The sequence below is a fragment of the Sturnus vulgaris genome, chromosome Z (assembly GCF_052056855.1).
Source record: "Sturnus vulgaris isolate bStuVul1 chromosome Z, bStuVul1.hap1, whole genome shotgun sequence".
NCBI lineage: Eukaryota > Metazoa > Chordata > Aves > Passeriformes > Sturnidae > Sturnus > Sturnus vulgaris.
This window is the reverse complement of record NC_142283.1, coordinates 849,479-874,527: the sequence shown is the minus strand read 5'-3', so window position 1 is coordinate 874,527 and position 25,049 is coordinate 849,479. Positions and strand designations below refer to the sequence as shown.

Here is a 25,049-nt window from a genome sequence, read left to right as displayed (position 1 = left end):
CAGAAGTGCAAGTGCTGCACAGAATTAGAGATCTGTGCTTTTTGCACACCTGAAGTGAGTCTCTTGTTATCACCCACCACGAAAGGGGAGCAGCCCCCCCAAAAAGAGCATCCCAGGGTGGTGGTATGGGTGCACCCCAGTAAAGCTGCACCCAGACCGGTTTGTCACAGTGCAGGCAGGCATGGAGGAGACCTCAGGTGTCAGGGAGTGTTTTATTACACAATTATTTTATACAGAGATGTACAGGGGTGCCTTTCCATCAAAGCGGCAGCCACGTTTACCCTCAGCAGCGACTTCATCTCCTGCTGAACTGGGGCAGGGGGGGTGGCACCTTGATGTCTTGGCCTCTTTCCAGCTTCTTCTCGCAGTCAACGAGGTAATTGACCCCATCGATGACAATCTGGACAAGCTCCACCTACAACAGGGAGAAAATTGTATTAACAGAAGGTTTAGCTGGTCTGTTAATAGAGGGGTGGGAAGTTGGCTTGTGCTGTGACAACAGCAGGCAAAGCTGCAAGTGAGGAGGGTGACAGATACCACCCAGGGAGTATGGGCTGTGCAAAGCCACAGTAATTCCCTTCTCCTGTTTGCCCTGAGTTTGCACCACCAGCAGCAGAAACTTTTGAAAGGAATGGCGGATTTGTCTTTCCAACAAGCTGTGGGTCTGCTGGTGGATAAAACCAGCACTGAGAGGTAAAAGAAATAATGAGATGGATTCCACTGATTGATGAATGGAAAGAGATATTTGCCTTTTTACAAACAAACTGTAGGTTTGCTGATAAATCAAATTGGATATTGAAAGATGAAAGAAGCAATGAGGAAAAACTATGAATTCTATAAGAATTAAAAATTAAAAGGGAGGGTTATACATTAGAGGGGAATCTCAGGTTTCAGGTGTCTGGGAAGTCTGCACCTCTCAGGTACCTCAGCCAATGGGGAAAGAGAGAGGGAAATGTGAATAAAAAGGGAGGTGAGTCCTCCAAAAATTTGAGAGATCCCAGGGGAATGTCCTATGGCCTCTGCCTTTATTCGAATAAAGCAAAAGGGACTCCTCTGTCTCCTTTTTGGGCATAAACCTGTGGTGTTTGTGGATTAATTTTCCTGACACATTCAGTGTCAGGACACTTTAGGTCCCTAAACTGTGCTCCCACAGGAACAAAGCAAGGGGCAGAAGTCCCTGTAGGCAGTGTGGAGCTGAGGGAGCTGTTTCAACCATGACCCCCAGGAGGGTGCAGGGTGCTCCCCAGGTGATGCTGAGCAGGGAGGTGTGGCCCAGAGTGTTCCCTGTTGGATCCCTGGCCACTGAGAATTTGAGACTTTCTGTTCTAGCAGGGACTGGCCCCCAGGAAAACACTGCATTTGACCCGAGGCCATGGAGAAAGCCTCCAAAATTGAGTGATAGAACTGGGGTCATGGGTGTGTAATTGAAATAGAATTGTGTACTATCACATGGTGGAAAACTTGGAGTTTAATGTTTTAGAATATAGTGATATATATATATAAAAAGGTGACGGTTTTAAGGTGGAGCTTTGTCCTTCACTTTCTTCATAAATCTAGGTGATATTGTGCGAATAAATAAAAAAGTCCACATTGCAAGCCACAAGTAGTTAGTTATTAAGTTAAAAATAAAAATAGCTTAAGTAACATTTCATAATTGAGTAATTTACCCGTAAAAGGTCCTGTAAATAAAAACAACTCCATTTTCAGTTTGTTAGCTTAAAGTACTGTAAAACACACAGTTTATGAAAATGTAATATAAATAAAAGCTAACAAGCATCTAAGTCCAAACAAAAATACCATCTCACTCATTCAATCCCAACCCTAAAAAAAAAATAAACCTGAGCACAGTGGTGCAGGAGGGTGAGGACACAGAGCAGCCCTGCTGTGAGTGCTCAGCCCTGCCTGGCAGGGATTGATGGAGCCCTGAAGCCCTTGCTGTGTCTCCCCAAACACCCCATGCTTGGAGAGTGGGCACAGAGAAATGGAAATTAACTGGGAGGGATGCTGGTGCAAGGAGAGCAAGGAGGAGGCTTGGCCTGGTTCACATCAGCCCTGAGTGCTGCGGGGGGCTCAGGGTGTCTGTGTGAGTGTGCAGCCCAGGCCGTGCCCAGCAGTGTGTGCTCTATCCCAGCTGTTCACCCAGCTGTTGCAGTGTTCTTTATCTTGCCCACAGCCCATCCTCCCTCCAGGAGATCTCTCCTGTTCATGGCCATGCAGTCCCAGGGCAGGGCTGATCAAATTCCATCATCCCATGGGGAGATGCTCCAGCCAGGGCAGGAGCCGAGCATTTCCTACCCAGATCAAAGGGGAGATTTGGAACAGCAGAGCAGCCTTTTCCCACTGCATCCCAGAGGAAAACCAGAGCCTTGCACATCATCCCTGCAGCTTTGGAGGAAAAGTGCACCTTGTGCAGGAGCCCTGCTCCAGCAGAACCACATCTGTCACTGCAGGAGGATGCAGCCACCATGGAATGGGACTGCACCAACCCTGCCTGACTGACGGGGGCACCTTGGATTCTCCCTCTGCCCCTGCTCTGGGTTTGTTCTCTGCAATACTGCATTGCTATGGGCATTGTCCTGGCAAAGAACTGCTATTCCTATTCCCATAGCTTTGCCTGAGAGCCCCTTCATTTCTAAATTATAATACTTTGGAGGGAGGAGGTTTACATTGTCCATTTCAAGAGAGGCTTCTGCCTTTGTTAACAAACACCTGTCTTTCAAACCAAGACAGTGTCCTTGGTGTGGCTGGGACTGGCAGGGACATTCACAGAGGCTGAGGAGTCTCAGAAGAGCAGACCTGGGTCCTTCCCCTGCAGTTGGCCACAGCCCTGCTGGGGAGCATCCTGCCCACCCTGCCAGGCTCAGCACACACAGCTCAGGAATGATGCTGGCTCTCCTGTGCTCCCAGCCCCCAAGTTGATGCCTTAGGGTTTGGGTTTTATATTTTTCAGATCCTGTCGTACTGCTTTAATGTATAACTCTAAACTCCATGGCCTGTCAGCTGCTGTTCTCCCATTTCATTCAGGCAAAACAATTCCTCTCTATGCCAGAAACTCAAGGACACCTCACTGCCTCAGGCCCTGAGAGATGGAAACAAAAGTGAATTGGGGGGAGCAAACCTGGAGAAAATGACTTCATTACCTGAAGCTATAATTGGACAATTACCTCCTGATACGCAAATGCATCAAAATTATAATTGTGTGAAAAACTGATGACCATTGTCCATCTTGGGTGCAGCCTCTGGTAGACTTTTGACAGCCCAAGGTGTATCTATTGAAGGCCTTTAATAAATGTCTGATTTTATCCTGTCAGTTTTGTCCAGCCTCTGCTCCAGGTGGCCACTCCAAGGCATCAGAGTGACACTGCCAGGGGTGGGGTTCACTCCAGGCCCAGAGCAGCACCAAAATTCATAATTCTGTATGGCAGGGGGTGGTGGTGGTGTCTTTGTAAACCTGTTTCAAAATTGCTGGAGAACACAGAGGGCCTTGTCCCCAGCAGACAGGTGACATGTAAGGAGCACAGACCCTGTGGCAAGATAAAGCTGACATTTCTTCATCTCCATTAAATGGTTCATTAGCAACCCTTAATGACTGGCTTGTTAAAACCGAGTGTGAAGACTAAATCCCATTGTCCCTTTATTGTGACAGTTGCTGATGTTCAAGGGATTTGTTTTTACTATAAAGCGTTTTGGTGGCTTAGCAGTTTATTTTATTGTCTTTTAAAACTAGCTGTGTTGGGAATTCAGAGGTCTGAATTTGCAGCCTCCATAAGAAAACAAAATTTCATATTAAGTTTGCATTGACCAGTAACTGAAACAGAGCAAAAATACAAACAGTTTTATCTTACACCTTTGGGAACATAATTCAGTTCTGCAAGCACATTGACCACATAATGGAATTTATTTAATTAGGTACTGGAAAAATTTTATGGTATAATAGAACTTTTCTTATCCCCTTGAATATGTCTTGTCTTATTTAGATTTCAGAATCTCCAAGGTAGGGCTAGTGTCTTATCTGTTAATCTTATCTGCCTTAATCCTTTGGATCCTTGCTGTAGGAGGCATCACTGACTTCAGTGGAACTCTTCATATAAACTACAATTTGTAGGCTTAGTCTGTCAGCAGGACTGAATTAATCATGCTGTGTAATCCTTTTTTTATTATTAATGTTACTTTAATATAAAACACACATGGTGATGTGTCAGGTGCTAATAGATGTCTTTGTTACAGGCTGTTTTGGCAAATAATACAGCTTTATACTATTTTCTTATTTTCTTATTTCTTTTGTTCTCTGTGACTTATTTTATTCTAGATCCAAAGGAAAATGGATGCCTACATCAAAGTTCAATAATTGGAGTTTCCAGACATCTGTCCGTGGCTGTGGGGACATTGAAAGGCACATCTGGATCAGAAAGCACAGGTCACCTGTGGGCTCTGTCCCTGTGGCAGGAGAGCCGGGAGGGGAAGGCACTGTGGGCCGGGTTAATATTGTTATATTTCTATTATGAAAACCTGCCTAGAATGAGGCTGGCCCGGGTCCTGGGCTGCAAGAGCAGGACCAGAGTGCATCCATATCCAGCCTGCCACAGCCTCGGGGTTTGTCTCAGCCAGAGCTGCGGGAGGAGGCTGCAGCTCCCCAGCCTCGATAGCTGTGCTCGTAGGAACTGCTCTGCCTCAGGAAATAGTTAATGCTGAGGCTGGAATGAGGTGTGGGACCCGAGCTGGCAGGAGGGCAGCAGCTGCTCCAGGCTCAGGGGCATTTCCAGGCTCTGGCACTGCAAATGGTGCTTCTCTCTGATGGCTTTGCAGTAAATGTCTGAGCTGCACCCGCCTTGCTGCAGGCTGTGCCCTACAGGCAAGGCTCAGGGCTCACCATTAAACCTTTGCCCTGATTTACATCTCATTTTTAAACACAGCTCTCTCGTGTCCTGTGCTGAGAGCCACACAGGACAGGTGAGAACATTCCCTGTGGAGTGGGAGCTTTGTGCTGCTGTGTGTCTGTGCAGGAAAAGGAGCACAACCCTCCTCACCTGGCCTTGCTTTAGTGCCTGAGCCCCTGGGGGGTTCCTGTGTGGGTGTGTAAATGTAAATGACACTGATAGAACTGTGGATTTAATCAGCATGTGCAGCTTGATAACCAGGATGCCTTGGCAAGAGCAAACAGAGCTCTGACTGCAAGAAGATTGGATCAAATCTGGCTGATGGGAAAGAAGATTGAACTAAGTAGAAAGGTAAAGTTTGTCTATGTGATGTTTAACTAAACGATTGTAGTAAAATATTACTGGCTTTCCTGAAATGGTATATAAGCACGTGTAGTGCTCAGTAAAGTTGGACTGTGATCACCATCCAGTGTCCCCTCTCTCAATATTCTTACACATGCATGAGAGGAATGTCAGATTTGTCTTTACAAAAAGCTGTGGATCTGCTGGTGGATAAAACCAGCACTGAGAGATAAAAGAAATAATGAGATGGATTCCACTGATTGATGAATGGAAAAAGTTATTTGCCTTTTTACAAACAAACTGTAGAGTTGCTGATAAATGAAATTGGATATTGAAAGATGGAAGGAACAACGGGGAAAAAACTATGAATTCTATAAGAATTAAAAATTAAAAGGGAGGGTTATACATTAGAGGGGAATCTCAGGTTTCAGGTGTCTGGGAAGTCTGCACCTCTCAGGTACCTCAGCCCATGGGAAAGAGAGAGGGAAATTGGGATAAAAAGGGAGGTGAGTCCTCCAAAAACTTGAGACATCCCAGGGGAATGTCCCATGGCCTCTCCCTTTATTCGAATAAAGCAAAAGGGACTCCTCTGTCTCCTTTTTGGACATAAACCTCTGGTGTTTGTGGATTAATTTTCCTCACATGCATCACCCTATGGAAATCCTCTATCCTGGAGATCCCATGGCGATATTTGTGCAGCTTGCTCAGTGCTGGGTTTCCCCACTGCCATGACAGGAGCATTTATCCAACCCTTCATGCACATTAACAATTCTCTTTCAGTGAGCATTTCCCCTGGGCCAGACTCGCAGAACCTGCGAGGTCAGCAGAGGGAAAGTGCCCCGTGTCAGGACAGATCTCAGCCCAAAAGCGAGGGCAGGGCAGGGAAAGGAGCCCCAGGAGGAGCAGGAGGAGCAGGGTACCTCTGAGCGACCCAGGCGGTCCAGGTTGGAGATGTCGTAGATGTCAGCCACGGCTGCCGTGTCCACGCCGCCAGTGCCACGCTTCTGCAGGCGCAGGTTCTCCAGGATCTTGGAGAACCTGGGGTCCTGTCAGGACAAACAGCTCTGAGCCACTGCCTGCCCTGAGCGGAGTCTCTGTGGCGCTTACAGCGCTGCCACAGGGACAGCCAGAGGAGCAGGGTTTTCCCACTCCCTCCTCACAGCCCACCTCTGCGGCTGCCCTGCTGTAAGCGGATGGATCTCCATGACAAGCACAGCGACTTGCAGAACTACAGCACGCTGGCTGAGCCCTGCACTACCCCCCGTTACACACATGCTGGCAGCGTGCATGGCCACGAGCTGTCACTTCTGCTCTGCCATTTCCCCTCTGTCCCTCTGCACACCGGGACAGCTGGCATTTGTCACTCTTGTCACACCGAGGTGCCGTGTGTACCTTGCTGAGCCTGGGCAGCTTGACGTGGACTCCAGCACGCAGCCCCGTGCCCAGGTTGGAGGGACAGGTCAGCACGTACCCCAGGCGCTCGTTCCACATGAACTCCCAGCCCCTCTCCTTGATCAGCCTTTCCACCTGCAGGGCAGCACAGAAACAAAAACAAAAAAGGCTGAACAATCAGGTGTCTTGTCAGGTGCCAGTGGAGCAGCAGGAATTTACACCTGGGTGCAGCGTGGTCTGGATGTGATTGATATAAATGTTTGCACTCCTCAGGTACCACAAGGATTTCTTCACCACCTTCTCATCACCATTGCAGAGTCTTGGTCACTTCATCAGAAAACTCCCTGTCATGGTGTTTTGGTAAAACCTTAGCCCATGGAGACACATTCTCACTTAAGAGTTATGGCTTTCACCATATGTTTTTAACAAATTAATTTTGAAGCAAGCTTTCAGCACAAGACCCCAAAGGACTCAAGCACTGGGAAGCAAAGAAGGAGCTGAACCTGAGTTTTGTGTAGTTTTCCAGCTGATGCCAGGACTCTGTGAAGAGAACATTTGGCCTCTAAATGCCACACTTCCATTACAAGGAGACAACACAGCATGTAGGTGAGAGTTCTCATTAGTAGGTCTCTGAGCAGAATTGACAGGAGAGTGAAATAATTACCTGCAGGAAAATCACAAGGCTCCATTGCTCTTTGAATAACCTGGCACTCATCTATGCTGATGCAAACCCAGGACAATTTCAGTTCAGTTCTCATCTCCCCCTGAGGAGAACTGGATACATAAACCAGCTCATGCTCACAGGACTCCTACAAATACAGCTGAATACTTCAGCTCTCAACAAGGACACAGAATAAATTACTCTGCTAAGATAAGTTCTGTATTTTGTGAGGATAACACAGCTGATGGTGGGAAGCTAGACCTGATTTGCAGCCCCAGACACCTGCTGAGGGCACAGCTCCCAAAGCTGCCCCACCATTTTCCATGTCCACAGGTTGGCATGAGCTCAGCTTAAGGGCAGAGGCAAGGCTGGGAACAACACCTGGGAGCTGTGTCACCTGGGCCAGCACCTGTGCACTGCTCAGTCCCACAGGTGTGCCTGGAAACCCACTCTGGAAACTCTCAGCCACCACCTTGATGCCAACAGAGCAGAAATCTGATTTTCTGAGCCCCAAAACCCACTGCAAACCCTAACCCTAACCCAAACCATTCCAGAGTTCCTGGATATTACCCGTGGGACACAGTAAAGTTCTATTTCTCTGGTAAATCAACTTCTTTGTTTTTGCCAGAGCAGCTCAGAGGGCTGCACTGGGCTCAGACCCAACCTGAGTCGTACCTGGACTGTCTGGACAAAACTGTTTTAACCCACACCCTGTGCCAGGAAGCCTTTATTATCATTGTGATTTTCTAGGCCAAAATAATACCCTGACTATCAGTTCTTAGTATTTTAATCACAAACCCCCATATCTCCCCAAAATAGTGGGTCCTAAACCCTGAGCCCTGTGTGCAGCCTCAGCAGCCTGCACTCTGCTCCCAGCCTCAGAACTGAGAACCAGGAGGATGGGCCAAATAAAGCCTTCAACCAAACCATCCAAATAAAATGCTTCATTTATGATTTCCCACAGTCTGCAGGCACAAAATGGGGGGGGAAAGAAAAAAAGGAAATTATGCTCATTATTTTTTCCCTACACCTCAGCTAGCAAGCTGCCCGTGTTTCCTGCTTTAGCTGTGTTGATGTGGGTTGTTGTGTGGACTGATGTGACTTCAGTTCATGGCCCCTGGAGATGCTCAGCATGAACCCCAGCAAGCAGGGGTGACTGCAGTGAGCAAACAGGGAGAATAAAGTCATTGAGACACTACCTCTTTTAATCCACGGCAGAATCTTTCAAAGACACGTTTCATGTTGCCACCCTTCTCCATGGAGATCACCCTGGTGTGATCCTCTTCATTAATCCAAATGAGAAATGTCTTCTCATTGTTGTGCCTAGTCAAGAGGGGCGGAAAAAACCGACAGATGTAAAAAGGCAAGCCCTGGGAAATAATTCTCAGCATCCTTAGTTTTAAAAATCCTTAAAATCCTTAGTTTTATCACAGTCTTTCCAAGCAGCAGAGACGTTAAACATGTCATAATGAAACCGTTTTCTGGAGTGAGGGTGTGGAGTGGTTCCCCCACGGGATCCCTTGTGCCTGTGGCATTACAGGGTCTCTCGGGCTCAGTGTGAGCACAGGTTTCTGGTCACATCATGCTGCTGTGCAAGGAAAACATGTGGTGCTCCAGCAGGAGCAGGGCTGGGTGTAAGAGCCAAAAATGAGGGATAGGGGCTCCAGGAGGCTCTTTAAAATGCTGTTTATTGTATCCAAATGATACAGCAATTTATTTATTATTTTAAATGCTGTTTATTGTATCCAAATGATACAGCAATTTGTTTATTATTTAAAATGCTGCTTATTGTATCCAGAGGATTCAGCAATTCACAGGTCCTGGGTGACAGAGCCCAGCCCAGCCTGTCACCTCAGCTGGGGGTTTGTCTGAAACCATCTCTAGTTCTGGTTACAATGCATTATAAACTTTCCATTGCAGAGCATCTTAATACATGACAACCAATCAATACCTTTACTGCAACCTACAGCCCATCATAACTACCAATATCACCATATTCATGTTACTATTCTGCAGTCACAAAAAGTCAGTGTGTTACAGCTTAAGCTAGAAGTTGTTTTTCAGTTTCCTTGTAGTGGAAAATTCTGAGATCTTTTCTCTACTTGCAACTTTGGCTTTCTTGTTTGCTTGTGGAATCTTTTTGCTTGGTAAAAACATCTTTTGTTTGAGGTGGGTTTATCCTTTGCTCTAAGTCATAAAAACCCCTTCCAATTCATTTTACCCTTTGCTTTCTAGTTACCCAGTCAGACTGGCTCAGCAATTCTTTTCTTCTATATCAAAACTTGCTTTCATTTCTATTCCTTCTTCAGATTCTACATTCAGAGATCTTTGTGTTACACACACATATCTGTGAGACCTTCCTGTCAAATCCTCATCCTTCCCAACAGCCGGGGATGCAGCCAAGGGAGAAGCCAAGCCCTGCACCCTCTGTGCTCAGGGAAGGGTTCTATGGCTCCCAGAAAACCCAAACACCCTCGTGGTGCTGGGAGCCCAGCAATGTTGCCTTGATTTTGTTCTCGCCTTCCTCAGACCCCAGCAGCACTGGGTGTCTGCACCCCTCAGGGATGTGTCTGGGCTGCTCAGTGACCCTGCTCTGCCAGGCAGGACAGAACCCCTGGAAATCCACTCCTGCCTCAAGCAGGCGGGCAGGGCTGGCTTTGTTAAGTGCTGGGTCACTTTTCCTGGCTTTTCCTCTACTTGGCCAGTGTCCTACTGCCTTCCTACAGCACGGAGGAGCTGATGGATGGGATCAGACCCATTTGTGCCAGCAGTGAAATATCACCAGGCTGAAGACACGAAAGTGAAAGTTCAAGATCACTGGGAGCCTGACTTCCAGCTGGTGTTTTGCTGCATCTCCTTTTTCTCTCTGCAGTTGGAGCTGGGCAGTGCAATGCTGAGCAGGTGTAAACATCCTGTGCCCTGACACTGGGGTCAGGCCAGGTCCACTCACCTCCTCCTCAGGCACGCACAAATGCTGGGGAAGAGTTTTATAAATAGCCTGAGTTTGGCCTAACTCACCTCCCCCTTTAGTTAAAAAAGTGTCCCCACTGCTTTTGGGACACTTAAACTGTGTCATTGCTGACAGTGCTGCTGGGGGAAATGGTCCTGCAGCCTGTAACAAGGACAGGATCAAAATCATCAAAAGCAGAATGATTTCCACAATGTGCACGCTTTTAGGCAGCAATTCTTTGCACGAGAAAGGCAGATTTTCAAGATGTGGCTTACAGAAGTACTTCCAATCACCCTATTTTTTTTTCCATTCTTCCTGATATTCCACATGCAAAAGAAGCCAAAGCCCAGGTCTGCTTTATTTGGGAAATCCCTGGATAGTAATTTTGCTGTTAGTAGTTCTGGTTGTTTGCAGAGACAATGAATGAAGGATAAATAAAGTCTCAAGCTTTATCCTTTTCCTCTTCCACAGACTTCAATGAGACTAAAGAACCTGCACCTTGTGGAACCTAATAGGATTGTTGAAATAAAAAAAAATCCTCACAGTTTTCCAGCAGGTCACTGGGTTTTGTGGGTGATGAGGTTTCACATTATGCCTCAGAATGCTTTTTTCCTGGTTTTTTTTAGCATTACATCACCTGGCAATGCCTACAAGTGCAGCTGGATGGAGGCAGACACTGTGCACTGCATCCTCTGCTGTTGGTTTGGGCCTCACCTCTGAGTTTGGGCACTCATCCTACCCCTTTATCTCCACAGCAGATATTGTATTTGGGCCCAATATCAAGTCTGCTGTGACAGTAGAACCAGACCTAGAGCAGAGCAGGAAATCCAACTTCCCTGTCTCCTTCTGACCCAGCTCAGGGAAGGGAAGAGTTGCTGTCATCCCCGGGAATTAAAACATTTCTCTTTTGAGAGCAAACTGGGCATGCTGTGAGTGTGGGGCCAGAGTTGGTGCAGGGTTAGCTCAAGCAAGGAGGGTTGTAAGACGATCTTTGGGCAGGACAGAGCACTCTGTGCAGGTCACACCACGTACCAGATTCCTCTGGCGTCCGGCCAGTCCCGGGCCATCCCAGCACATGTCAGCAAGGGGGACACTGGCTTGTCAAAGAGAAAGTGGTCCTGGGCACCCAGCAGGGCCAAAGGCAGACAGAGACACAGAGGAAACAGAGCAGAACTCCAGTTTATCCAGGAGGCACTGTCACGCTGTCCACAACTTCCTTTTTTTTTTTTTTTTTTTTTTTTGGTGAAGGCATTGGGAGCACAAGCAAATCACTCAGTACAGCCTGGTTCCTTCGCCTGCAAACTAAAATCTCTTTACCCAGGTGATTCTCTTAAGTCTTGCAGATGCTCACTGACATGTTTTGCACACAAATGTTTTTCCCAAATGTAGTTAGGGATGGGAGGTGGGGCCTAAATCCACCCAAAGATGCTTTGGAGGACCCGGCTCCAGAGATCTCAGCATTCAGACACATCTCAGCATAGGAGAGGACAGTGAGTTATTAAAGATTGGAAAAAAAAATACAACCAAAACCCAAACAATAAACAGTGCTAGTTCTAAAAATATATGATTCTCCAGCATGGATATTCAGATATTTATTCTGAGCATGAACTCAGAGTAGGAATTAAATCATTGCTGATCTCAACCCTTTGGAATCTCAGGCTTGTTATGCTCCTTAACAGAGATGCTACTTGTGACTTAGTAAATGCAGCACTTGATGTGCCACCAACCTGCCCCATGCCTGACACTTTAGATTTTTCAAAATTAATTGTTTTGGGTTTTTTTCCTCCAAAGAAAATAAGTGTTTTATATTGATTTTCGTGTGTGCTAAAAACCTAGTATTTCTTAATTCCTTGGACACTGCCATATCAAATGTTGGGAGTGTTTTGCTGGCAATGTTGTTGGTTTTATTCTCTTATTTTTTTTTATACTTAGGGCTTAATGAGAATTAGTGAGGCACTCTATCCAGAAGGCATATGACGTGGTAGACACATTGATATGCTTTACTTCATTTTTCCCTTAATGAAGAATATAATAATTATTGTTATAGTCTTCATTTCACTTAGGTTTTCATCTTTGAATGCTTTTTGTAATGGGCACGGTGCAGCCTGAGCTCCAACCATGCAGGAAGAAAAGGTGTAGAGTTCACTTTGTTCTTCAAAGGGACACAAAATTTCCTTCCTCAGCTTGCTCCAAATGGAACAAAAATTCCCCTTTTTGCAAGAAAAGAGCTGCTAGTTTTCCTCACGAGCATATGGCCCCAATCTGCAAAACAGCAAATGCCTTCTGTGCTGAGTGCAATTCAAGTAGCACTGATTTATCTCACTGAAATAAACTTTGATCTTGCTGAGCTCAGATGGTGCCTTTTAGAAGCTGGCAGGAATCCCACAGAGGTGCCAGGTCCTGGAGGGGGTGAACAGTGGTGTGAGGCAAGGGATGGATCTCAGGTTACTACATCAGTGTGTGATCTCTGTAAATCTGCATTATCCATCGTGAAACCAACCAAAATGAGATAAAATGCTGAGTCAGTGACACCTTACTCCACTTCCCACAGGATTTAGCCTTAAACCATGAAGGAATTACATTAATTACATTTTCCACACTCCTGTTTCAACCTCAGCTTCCTGAGGAGCTGTCTCCTGCTGAAAATAAAACCTGCGATAGGTCATCAACATCTCGTCAATAAAAATATTACCAGGGACATTCAATTAAAAAAGTTACTGACCTTACATAAATTCTTAACTCCTGGTTAATCCAGACACCTGTTTCCAGGGTTATAAATAGTTACCTTACTTCATCAGCTCCCCTTTGGTTGATGTTATGGAATAATGTGCCATGAATATAGCTAAGAGGGTACAGCCATTCCTTTGGATACTTAAAATGCACATTTCAAGCTTTGTTTGACATGTCACATGCTGTGACAAAATCCATGATGAAAATCCTTGTGTTTCCATCTGTGTGACAATGAAAACTCTTGTTATAGGCCGGGTTCTTCAACTCCTTAAACACAACGACAGGACTGGGAAAAAATTCACCTGGGTGCAATAAGCTACGGCCACTTCTGGGAAATTAGAGCTAGCAGAGTGTTCGCTTATGGAATTGCGGCCAGATTTTGGGGAATCAGAATTAGTGTCATTCCAACGGAGAGAAACCACAGCAAAGCCCCTCCACCCCCACAGCATGGAATGCAGGCAGGGTGTAATAACTACTGCGGTGTGATACTTTTAGTTAGAATGGTTAGTCGTATAGAAAGTCTCAATCTTTCAGTGTAATTTAGGAAGTAGCAGTCTTTCAGTGCAACGTAGAAAATATCAATATTTTGGTGTAATATGGAAAATATCAATCTTTCAGTCTAGTATGGAAAACATCAATCTTTCAGTCTAGTATGGAAAATATAAATCTTTCAGTCTAATAGAGAAAATATCAATCTTTCTAGGTCCAGGAAATGACCAAGGAAAGGTGCTGAATTTAACCCTTTACTGGTCCAGAGAGGCGGCAGCAGCCGCCTGTGTTTGATTTGACCTCGCTCCCTGGAACATAAATACAAATACAAATCCACGCTTCAGCCCTGCGGGGTGATGCACCTAGCAGAAATACCGACCCTGGGTGCTGGCTATCCCGTCACAAGCATCACGTCCAGGTTAGTGGTGCGGTTATCCCTGCCGGGATTCCCCGGGGAAGGCGGAGGTGATGCTGGCTCGACTTACATCGATGAGCTGCTGCTGCTCCCGCTCGGTCATGCTGGTCAGGCTGTAGTACTTGCCGGACAGGTCGCCCCGCAGGCCGGACAGGGCGGTGACCACCACGTTCTCCACCTCCCTGCGCTCGGCGCGGGTGCAGGCGGGCGGCAGGCTGAGCCCGCGGATGCTGCGCCCCGTGCGCACCCGCGATGACAGCACGTAGCGCTCGTCGAACTGCCCGTGGGTGATCTGCGGGCAAACAGCGGGCAGGCCATGGCTACCGGGGCAGCCCCGAGGCCGCCGTGCAGGGCGAGGGGCGGCTCTGTGCCCTGGAATGCCGTCCTCGGCATCCCTGGTCTCTAATGGCCAGGGTACCGGGAGCCCTCTGCGCACCTGCAGTGCCTCAAGGCTTAGCTTTCACTTTTTCTACATTCTGTACTGCACTAGGATATAACTCTGAACTCCACACAAAGTGTTCCCAGCTCTCCTCCCAGCTCAGGCACACCAAACAATCCTTTTCCAGCCCCACAACCAAGGACAGCTGCAGCTCCAGCCCCAAAAAGTGCAAAGAGCAGAGAATGGAGGAGAGAATCTGGGAGGGTGGGACTGCAGAGCCTGGAGCTGGGATTGGACAATGAACCCCAAGGTGGGAATGGACCCAAAGTGATCCAAGTGTGAAACTCCTGACCCAGGCTCCATCCTGGGTGTACCCATGGCCAGGCTCTTGGAGTGCCCAAAGTGAATCCTTGGAAGGGCTTTTAATAAATCCCAGTTTATTCCTTTTAATAAACCCCAATGTATTCCTTTAACTCTGCCCAGCCTCTGCTGCAGGCAGCCTCCCCAGGCATCACCAGGAGGAGCTGTTAGCAATAACACCTTTCTCTGGCTGAATGGATGTGTGGGAGTAACCAGCTCCTCCTTCATGGTCCCCAAATATGAAGGAGCCCACATGGCTTTTGGGAAATATGGATATGGGCACAGGCAGAGGGCCAAGTAAGGAAGGTCCTTTGGAAGAGGGAAGTTCAAAATGAAATAAACCACACTGTAGCTGAAGTATGAAGGAAATACTGAGCTGCACATGAAGTTTGATCATGTGTATGTGAGGGGACTGGATTCAACTCCTGCTTTCACTCCATGCCTTAGGCCCATGCCAATCACAGGAATTGCAGCCCAAGGAATTCCATGCACACCAACAGGTGGCTTCATCAGAGAAAGATCTCCACAAAGCACTGTACGTGGGGAATGAGGAGGAGGGGTCAGATGTGTGCATGCCAGCAGGGCTGCCCTCACTGCCACCATGGGGACAGGGAGGGACACTCAGCTGTGGTGGAGGGACACAGGCTCCCTGGGAAGGCGGGCAGGGGAGATGAGGAGGGGGTGTCACCCTTCCAAGTGGTGTTCAGGTGAGTGCAAGATCACTCTCTGGACTGCAGGAGAGCAGACCTCAGCCTCTCCAGGGATCTGCATAAAGCCCTGGAGGGAGCAGGGGCCCACGGATGCTGGGTAACATTCATGGATCAACTCCTCCAAGCTCAGGAGTGAGGCAGCCCAAGAAGGAGGGCATCACACCAAACATTAGGAGGCCTGTGTGGATGAGCAAGGGGCTCCTGAACAAGCTCAGACACACAAAGGAAATCTACAGAGGGTGAAAGCAAGGACAGGCTTCCTGGGATGGGAGAGCAGCTGAGGCTGTCCCTGGATCCCTGGCAGTGCCCAGGGCCAGGCTGGACACTGGGGTTGGAGCAGCCTGGGACAGTGGAAGTGTCCCTGCCATGGCAGGGGTGGCATGGATGGGATTTAGGGTCCCTTCCAGCCCAACCCGTTTTCTGATGAGTCTGATCTGTAAGCTCATGAACAGACCCACAGTGCCCAGTGAGGCTGTGTCCCAAATGTTTGGTACAGCTGGGGCTGATTCCCTGCTGAGAACGAGGGATGGAGCTGACAGGGCCGTGCCATCAGCACCCCAATTTCCTTAAACATAATACTGGGCCTCAGAGCTGGATCAAGAGAAATGGAAGCACTGTTGCCTTTCTTGTCAGCCTGTTGTATCTCGGTCCTACCTTGGATGCATCCAGGTCCGTGTGATGCCTCATTGTCCGTGGGTCATAGCCATTGTGTCTGGCTTTAATGACAGGGTCAAAAATCTCAGCAAACACCTGCGGAGTCAAGAGAAGCTAGACAGAGTCTGCAGCATCACAGAAACACAAACACAGCCTCTCAGCAGCCCCGGGCAGAGGTTCCAGTCTGCACTCACCACAGACAGGGACCAGACAGCCAGGCTGGGGTTTGGGGTGTGAACACACCCCCAGAGCCCCACAGCCACTTCCCTCTTGGGTCTGGGTTGTAAGAGCCAAAAATGAGGGATAGGGGCTCCAGGTGGCTCTTTAAAAATGCTGTTTATTGTATCCAAATGATACAACAATTTATTTATTATTTTAAATGCTGTTTATTGTATCCAAATGATACAGCAATTTATTTATTATTTTAAATGCTGTTTATTGTATCCAAATGATACAGCAATTTATTTATTATTTAAAATGCTGCTTATTGTATCCAGAGGATTCAGCAATTCACAGGTCCTGGGTGACAGAGCCCAGCCCAGCCTGTCACCTCAGCTGTGGGTTTGTCTGAAACCATCTCTAGTTCTGGTTACAGTGCATTATAAACTTTTCATTGCAGAGCATCTTAATACATGACAACCAATCAATACCTTTACTACAACCTATAGCCCATCATAACTACCAATATCACCATATTCATGTTACTATTCTGCAGTCACAAAATGTCAGTGTGTTACAGCTTAAGCTAGAAGTTGTTTTTCAGTTTTCTTGTAGTGGGAAATTCTTTTCTCTACTTGTAACATTGGCTTTCTTGTTTGCCTGTGGAATCTTTTTGCTTGGTAAAAACATCTTTTGTTTGAGGTGGGTTTATCCTTTGCTCTAAGTCATAAAATCCCCTTCCAATTCATTTTACAATTGCCTTCTAGTTACCCAGTCAGACTGGCTCAGCAATTCTTTTCTTCCATATTAAAACTTGCTCTCATTTCTATTCCTTCTTCAGATTCTACATTCAGAGATCTTTGTGTTACACACACATATCTGTGAGACCTTCCTGTCAAAGCCTTGTCCTTCCCAACACTAGGTGAAGCAGGAGTGCCCTGAGCTTTCCCTGGTTAGAGCCACCTGGCTCAGGTGTGCCCCAGGAGCCCCAGCACAGCTCCCTGCAGGGGAGCAGCAGTGGCACAGGCACACCAAAGCCAGGAGCTGGCACTTCTGGAGTGCCAGATGTCCCAGCCACCCTCTCTGGGACACTGGGGAGGCTGCAGAGGACAGGCACCACTGCGGGTGCACATTATGGGATCAGTAACAACGAGATCTTTCTTTGGTTTTCTCATTGCAGAGCTGAATGAGCTGCCCACCCTAATGCTGCTTGTCTTCAGTTTTCCTCATGATGCAAAGGCTGTGGCTTGGTGGTGTCTGGCACTGCCCAGAAAACATTTCTGCCTCACCTCTGCTGCCTCACAACGTGATTTCCACATTAGGTTCATTTGGTGTGCCTCAGAGTTGGATGGTCGTTCCATAAATTAGGTTTAGTGGCAGGAAGGAAGGCAGCTGCTGGAGGCAGGTTTTTTATTTTATTACCTTCAGCTGCAGCAGAGGGGGCACCTGTGGAGATACCACAAGTTCCTGCTTTTCCTAACGTGGAAAAAAATTGTCTACTGGGAACCTGCCTTCATTTGATGGGAACAACACCACTGCTGGAGTGTGTGAAATAGAGGCCTCTCTGAGTTACTCAGAGAGAGATCAGAGTGCAGGAATCAAATTAAAACCTTTGGATGGATTAAAGTATATTAAGCCACTCAGACATGAAATAGAGGTGTAAGCTTGAGGTTTAAGTAAGTAAGTTTAAGTAAGTAAGAATATGTTTTAAGTGCCTTAAAAAGCAAAAGCCTTAGAATCTGGTGTAAAAAAACAAGTTTCAAAAACCAGCTGTAGTGAGAGCTTAAAAATCTAGTTCTAGACATAATAAAAATTTAGTAAGAATAGTGCTTACGTTTTTCAAATAGAATAGATAGGCTAAAAGCGCATATTATACATAAACTTTCATATTAAAAAACTGGAATTCTAATAGGTTCAGAAGAAATGCTTCAGATTTGTGGTTTTTAGCTCACAGGGTAATTTGTGAATAAGAATCTGCGTATTGGAGCGGGACCTCTCTCTCTTTTTCCACCATCATCATCATCACTGCCACCACATGAAGAAGAAGAGGAAGAAGAGGAAGAGAAGAACGAAAGAAGGAAAGAACGAGAGAAGGAAAGAACGGGAGAAGGAAAGAACGAGAGAAGGAAAGAACAAAAGAAGGAGAGAACCAGGGAGCTTCTGCCTTTGCTCAGGACTCTGTGCTAGGCTGCAGCTTTTGCTTCTAATCAGGACTCTATGCCAGAAATGCTTTCACACAGACTTTACACAGACTTTTGGACTCTTTGTTTCTTGAGACCCAACAAGTTCAGAGCCCCAAAACCCAGCGCCCTCCCAGGGAATGCTCTCACCTCGTAGGACTCCTCGTCCCCAGCCACCATGCCCACCGTCTTGATGAAGGGGTGGCCGGGGTTGTCCACCCCGGTCTGGATGCACTGGTCCAGGGTGTATCCGTTGGGGGTCATCTTGTCGCGGAGGCGCGAGTAGATGCCCGGGGTGAGGCACTCGGCCATGCAGTTGTTGTGCTTGCGCAGGTCGGGGTAGTCAGCGCTGCAGGGAGAGGAGCCCCGGCCCTCAGTGCGTGCCCTGGGCACCGGCCCGGGCTGGGCTTTGGGAGGCTAAAGGTGGTTCTTGGCTTGTGTGCCGCGCTGCTTTTCCGGCAGGGAAGGAGGGCTCTGGTGCTGAGCACACTCTCTTTGTAAGTATAACAAAAGTGAGTTGGGGAGGAGTGAAACTGGGGGTAAATGACTTCATTACCTGAGGCTGTAATTGGACAATTAACCCCTGATTTGTAAATGGATACCAAATTTATAATTGCGTGAAAATCTCATGACCATCGTCCATCCTGGGTGCAGCCCCTGGGAGGCTTTGACAGCCCAAGGTGTATTTATTGAAGGCCTTTAATAAATACCCAGTTCATGGTGCTCTGTGCTTTGTGCTGCTCGGGGAAATGGAGCACAGGGAGAGCTGGAAGGGCAGAGCCCCACTGAGACATCTCAGCAAAGAGCCCTGGTTTGTCCAGTTAGACTGGGATTGAGGTTTAGATGAAGAGGGGCTCTAGGTGGCAGCCCCAGGTGCTCTCACCTGCCAGCTGGGCAGTGCTGCTGCTGAAACACCAGGGCTTGGCTTAATGGCATCAGTATTTCCAGAAAGCAGCAGGGGAAATAAAGATGTTAGGCTTTAGCAGGGGATTCTTCAACTCTGTCAGCCCTCAGCTATCTTGTACTGCTTTGTACATCTGCTTTATGTACAACTGTGGTATTCCTCTAGCAATATATCTTAGCTACGATTGTGTAAGTCACTTAAATAATAAAATGACTCTGTCAGAGCCTGATCCACATTACCTTTGCCAAAGCCAATCCACAGAGAAAAAGGCCAGTAATTGATTTCTAACCATCAGCCATTCAGTTTGTAGCAGAATTAGGAGAATTTCCAGTACAGCAGTAGTACAGGGATTATTACTGCTCACATGGGGAAAATATTTTCATATTTCCCTGTAGCAGAGCCCATACAATCAGCAGGTCCAGTAAGTGGATCTGCAAAGCTGTTGTTCAGTGGTGAGTTAAATAAAATGGTATAGTAATAAACCTGAGGCATCTATTGGGCTTGTTATCATTCAGCAGTGTTGGTTTTGGTTGGTTTGGGGGCATTTTTGGGGGGCTGATATTATCCCACTGATGCTTTGGTATTTAGATTTTACATTTTTCAAATCCTGTGCTGCAATAGTGCATAACTCTGAACTCCATATGAAGTGTTAGTTAAATGTCTTCACATTTTGGTCACACAAAACAATCCCTCTGAAACTCAAGGACACACCACAGCCTCAGGCCCCAAAAAAACATAAACAGAAGTTAACTGGGGAAAGCAAACTGGGGGTAAATGACTTCATTACCTGAAGCTCTAATTGGACAATTAACCCCTGATATGTAAACGGACCGAATTTATAATTGTGTGAAAAACTCATGACCATTGTCTATCTTGGGTGTAGCCTCTGGGAGGCTTTGACAGCCCCAGGTGTATCTATTGAAGGCCTTTAATAAATTCCCACTTTATTCTTTTCACTCTGTCTAGCCTCTGTTCAGGGTACCCACTTGTCTTGGGGTGACTTTCTCCCAGGAAATATTTTTCCCCGAACCAGCTGGGGTTGGGACTGCTTGGATCTATTTCCCAAGGGGACCCCATTCGGAGGTTTCCTCCCAGATTTTCCCTCATCCAGGACACCCCTCCGAGGCGCCCCTTGCAGCCCGTGGCCCGGCAGAGGATGCCAAGGGTGGGGGATTGCAGGTGCCTCACCTGCCTGCCCAGCGCTCACCTGGGGGGGAAGAGCTTCCTCTTCTCCTGCACGGCGGCGCTGACGTTGTTCTGGCCCAGCAGGTAGCCCGTGGCCATCACCCCCGTGCCCGCGGCGGCCAACAGGGCGGGGGCTGCTCGCCCGGCCAGGAGACGGCAGAAGGTGCCAGCCATTGCTCTCTGCAAGGACACAGCCGGGGCCACGAGTGAGACTGCGCCCTGCCCCCTCTGAAATTATTTATTTCTCTTTTTTTTTTTTGTGATTATTTAATTGCGGCTTTATTTGTTTGTTTGTTTGTTTGTTTAATTGTTTAATTATTTAAGTATTATTTTAAAAATCATTCCTATATGGTTTGTCACCACCTTTGAGTTGCTTTTGCTATAGTATATATTTATAGTATTTCTATAATATAGTATATATAGTATATATATTCACACACTATAGTATATACAGTACAATATGTATAGTGTATATATAGCATATATACCATAGTCTATACAACACAGTATGTGTAATATATATATTACATATATAATGTGTGTATATATGTTTTCACACTATATATAGTATATATACTATGTATATAGTGTGTGTATGTGTGTGTGTATATATATGGTTTGTTAGTACCCCTAATCCCTCTGTGGATTGCATGTTTTAATAAATCTATTTATTTATAAATAATCCAATCATTCATAGGTTTAAAAAATATTAATATGTATCTATATAAATATTAAAATATAAAAATATAAAAATATACATGTATACATATATACATATACATATATAGAAAACATAAATATATAAATATTATATAAATAAGATAGATAAGAAAAATAATAAATACAGCTTTCCCTGTTGTGTATTGGCTTGCACAATTTTTTGGGTGATTATTTAATTTTAAATTTGATTTATTTATTATTTAATTCTTTAAGTATTTAATTATTTTAAAATTATTTTTATATGGGTTGTCACCACTTTTTAATTGCTTTTGCTATAGTATATATATAGTATTGGTATGGTATAGTATATATATGTTATACTATGTATAGTGTGTGTATATATATGGTTTGTTAGTACCCCTAATCCCCTTGTGGACTGCATGTTTTAGTAATCTATTTATTTATAAATAGTTTAATTATTTATATCTATATATCGATATAAATATAAAAAATATAAAATTATAAAAATATAAATATAGACATATAATTATATAAATATAAATACTATATGAATAAAATAAATAACAAAACCAATAAATACAGCTTTCCCTGTTGCGTATTGGCATTCACAATTTTTTTGGTAATTGTTTAATTGTAATTTTTATTTATTTATTATTTAATTACTTTTAAATTATTTAAATATTTTTAAAATAGTAATTATTTATTTATTTTTTAAATATTATTTTTATATGATATGGCTTGCAACCACCTTTTAAGTACTTCTGGTATAATATACATGGTTAGTACCCTAATCTTTGTGTGGATAACATGTTTTAACAATCCATTTATTTATAAATAATCTAATTATTTATATATATGTAAATATATAAATATGTAAATATTAAAATATATAAATATGTAAATATTAAAATATAGAAATATATAAATATAAAATATGAAAACATATAAATATATAAATATGCATCTATATAAATATAAAGTAATACATAAAATAAATAATAAATATAAAAATATATTTATTCATATATTTATATTTCTATTTATTTCTCTTTCTCATTCATATATATTTATTTTTCTTAAATAAAGACCTAAAATTTGAATATTTATATAAATATAAATAATATTATTATTTATAGAAATAGAAATATATTAGATTTATAATATATAAATACATATATTGTATAATATAAAGTATTATATTTTATATATTACATATAGATATGAATATTTTTCTGTTGCAAAATATCAAAATAGAGACTATCTGGTGTGTATTGTAACTTTAATTGTTGCAAAAGCAGCTAATGCCTTTATTCGTCTTTATATGTTTGTCTTTCTTATTTTGCCTTTATGTATTTAACTAACTGACCATGGTGAGAATAGCCCAGATAATTTTATAAAGTATTTATTGTTGATTCAATGTACCGGTGGAGTATCTTGCCTGTATGATAACTTTGGAAAGAACCAAGTAAATTAACATCAGAATTAAAAATGAGAGGAGGGATCTTCCACTGACCCTTTGGATATCAAGAACTCCAAGTCACAAAACAGGGTGGGCCTCGTGGAGAAATAAAATACACGAATTTTATGTATTTATAAATAATAGAATATAATTTAATAATATAATTTAATACATTAATACATTTAATATAATTTAATAATATAATTTAATACAGCTCACCCCACAGCAAACTCATCTCCCTGAGCAGCTCCTGCTCCTCTGGGGCGTTCAGGGAAATTTGGGGATTTTTGTTTGTGCTGTACAAAAAAGATTGGCCCTGCTTATTCCTGGTGGGGCTGTGTCTGAGGTGCGAGAAATGGCCCAGAAATTTTAATTTCCCGTGGGATTCTGGAGGAGGCAATGCAGGTTTTTCCCTGCAGGAATCAGATTTGGGTTAGGATTGCTGGTGACGGTGAGCTCCTTTTTTTTCCAAAAAAGGACAATTCCGTCAATCTGAGTTCCAGTTTGTGTCCCTGACGGAACTGGACTCGCCTTTGGGAAACGAGCATGGAAGATTTATTTAAAAAAACAAACAAACAAACAAACAAACAAACAAAAAAAAAACAAAAAACAAACAAACAAAAAAAAAACCCCCACATGACATTTCTTCCAGGATCTGCTGCTTCAGTCGTTTCACCAGAAGTTCTTTCAAAGATTATTTTTTAGGCAGCCTCCTCACCATTCTTTTGGAGGTTATTCCAAACTCCTCAAAGCTTTTGATTTTATTTCTAGCGAGCAAATTCCCAATAATTTTACTTATTACTTTACTTATTTGCCTTTCTCTCTCTTGACCAAAGACAAATGCAATGTTGTCCCTTTATCTTCTCACTTGGTAAAGAAGTGAGAAGACCGAAATAAAACATTTTACATATTTTTTAAATAAATTAAATTAAACATTGCATGTTTCTATGCTGCAAAGCAGTATTTTCTTGCTATGCCAGTGAGATGAGGAATGGGATGTGTCCCAACTTTGGGGTCATTTTTTTCATGTCCTCTCTTGTGCTGCAGCAGAATTTTTTTTTACCAGAATCTTTTCATTCTGTCTCCTCCATGCCTTTGAAACACAATATCCAGCAAATAAAGCCAAAAAAAGAGAAAGGTGCTGACTGCTTGGCAGAAATTCCAGTGTTTTTCCACGGAAAGGTTCTCCCTGCATCTGTGAATTCCTCGGTGACCCTGCAGGTCGGGTCAGGCTCCTGTGCCTGCAGCCGCGTTTCCCCTCCCAAAAACGCCTTTGAGCGGGGTGACCGCGGATAAAAACCAAGCCGGAGGCTTCTGTGGAGATTTTCCTGACGACTTCTCCCCTGGGTGTTGAGCACATTTCCCGTGCCTTTCCACAGCACAGCACCCTCATCCCACGCCCTGCAAATATTTCCTTATGACCAGTCTTTGCAGAACTATTGTTTTTCCCACGCGTGAAGCCCCGGCTGTGTTCCCGCAGCAGCTCCGGGTGTTTTTTCGCTCTGTTTCACCATTGCAGGAGCTGCTGGCAGCCCAAAAGCTGCCCTGGAAGCAGAGCCACAGCCCAGTCCCCGCTGCAGACTCTGATATTGTGAGTTCAGACAAGCCCAGGCGCCGATCTGCGCCTCCACCGGCGCGGAATTTTTGGGAATTTCCGAGCCCTGTGTTGTCTGAGGGGCGGACACGCTCTGCCCAGCAATTAGAGGGATGCTGTGCGGGCTGTGCCTAGGACGGAGCGCCAGGCTGGGATCACCTGCCAGGGATGCCCAGAGCAGCTCCCGGGGCTCTGAGAGTGCCCAGGCTGGGGCAGGAGCTCCGCCTAAGCTCCTTAAGCCCCGCTCAGGCTGCAGAGACCGGAGCCTGCGGGCACAGAGGGAAACGCCACAGCGGGGAAAGCGAGCAGCTGAGCCCTGGAGGAAAAGGCGCAGCCTGGAAAGGCTCCGAGACCTTCCTGGCGGCCCGGAGGGCGCAGGCTTCGTGCCAAGCCTGCGGTGGCTGAGCTGAGAACCTTCCTCGCCCTCATTTGTGCCTCCCTGAGCTTTAATCCCCGCAGCACAGCGAGCTCATCCCCGCCGGACCCTGCCCCAGAGCCCCGGTGCTGTCCCTGTGGGCAATCGATGTCCCGCGGGCTCATCCCCAGGACAGTCTGGGTCACAGAACAAAAAGCTTCTCCTGACCCTCAGGCAGGCTCTGCTTTACCCGACAGAAGGTTTTTTTCACCTGACAGATTTCTTTTACTTTTTTTTTTTACCTGACAGACACTTCTCTGGCAGTTCCTAGAAGCCTCCCACACTGGAGACGCCACAGACTGAGCAGGTTGTCTACCTAAAAAAACCCAAAACATAAAACAGGGTAAGAGAGAGGTATTTTTCCCTCTTTTTTTTAAAAAAAACCACTTAACTACACACCTCTTCTTGCAGTGTAAGGTACGCCCCTCTGATGGCAGGACTGCCATCATTTGTGACTGTCTAATGCCAAAGGTCTGGGGGAACATTAAAGTTAGGACAAGGAACAAAGATCAT

The 25,049-nt window shown here is 45.2% G+C and overlaps 1 protein-coding gene across 1 annotated transcript; it reads right to left on the bottom strand.

The window, feature by feature from the left end:
- Window positions 1–198: 198 nt before the first annotated feature.
- Window positions 199–20,561, bottom strand: CKMT2 (creatine kinase, mitochondrial 2). Its single transcript, XM_014889965.2, has 9 exons — window positions 20,410–20,561; window positions 18,449–18,647; window positions 15,960–16,055; window positions 13,927–14,148; window positions 11,255–11,340; window positions 8,472–8,595; window positions 6,612–6,746; window positions 6,140–6,265; window positions 199–415 (listed from the first exon to the last, which is right to left on the bottom strand). Exons 1-9 carry the CDS (start codon window positions 20,559–20,561, stop codon window positions 296–298), a joined length of 1,260 nt encoding a protein of 419 aa, XP_014745451.1. The 3' UTR covers window positions 199–295.
- Between the last annotated feature and the right edge of the window lie 4,488 nt (window positions 20,562–25,049).

Bases quoted from the DNA above. Each gene is read 5' to 3' on its own strand.
- CKMT2 (XM_014889965.2), bottom strand. From the start codon at position 20,561: ATGGCTGGCACCTTCTGCCGTCTCCTGGCCGGGCGAGCAGCCCCCGCC. The intron at 18,648-20,409 runs GTGAGCGCTGGG...CTCTCCCTGCAG, and splicing joins AGGAAGCTCTTCCCCCCCAG to CGCTGACTACCCCGACCTGC. The intron at 14,149-15,959 runs GTAGGACCGAGA...GTTTGCCCGCAG, and splicing joins CGGACCTGGATGCATCCAAG to ATCACCCACGGGCAGTTCGA.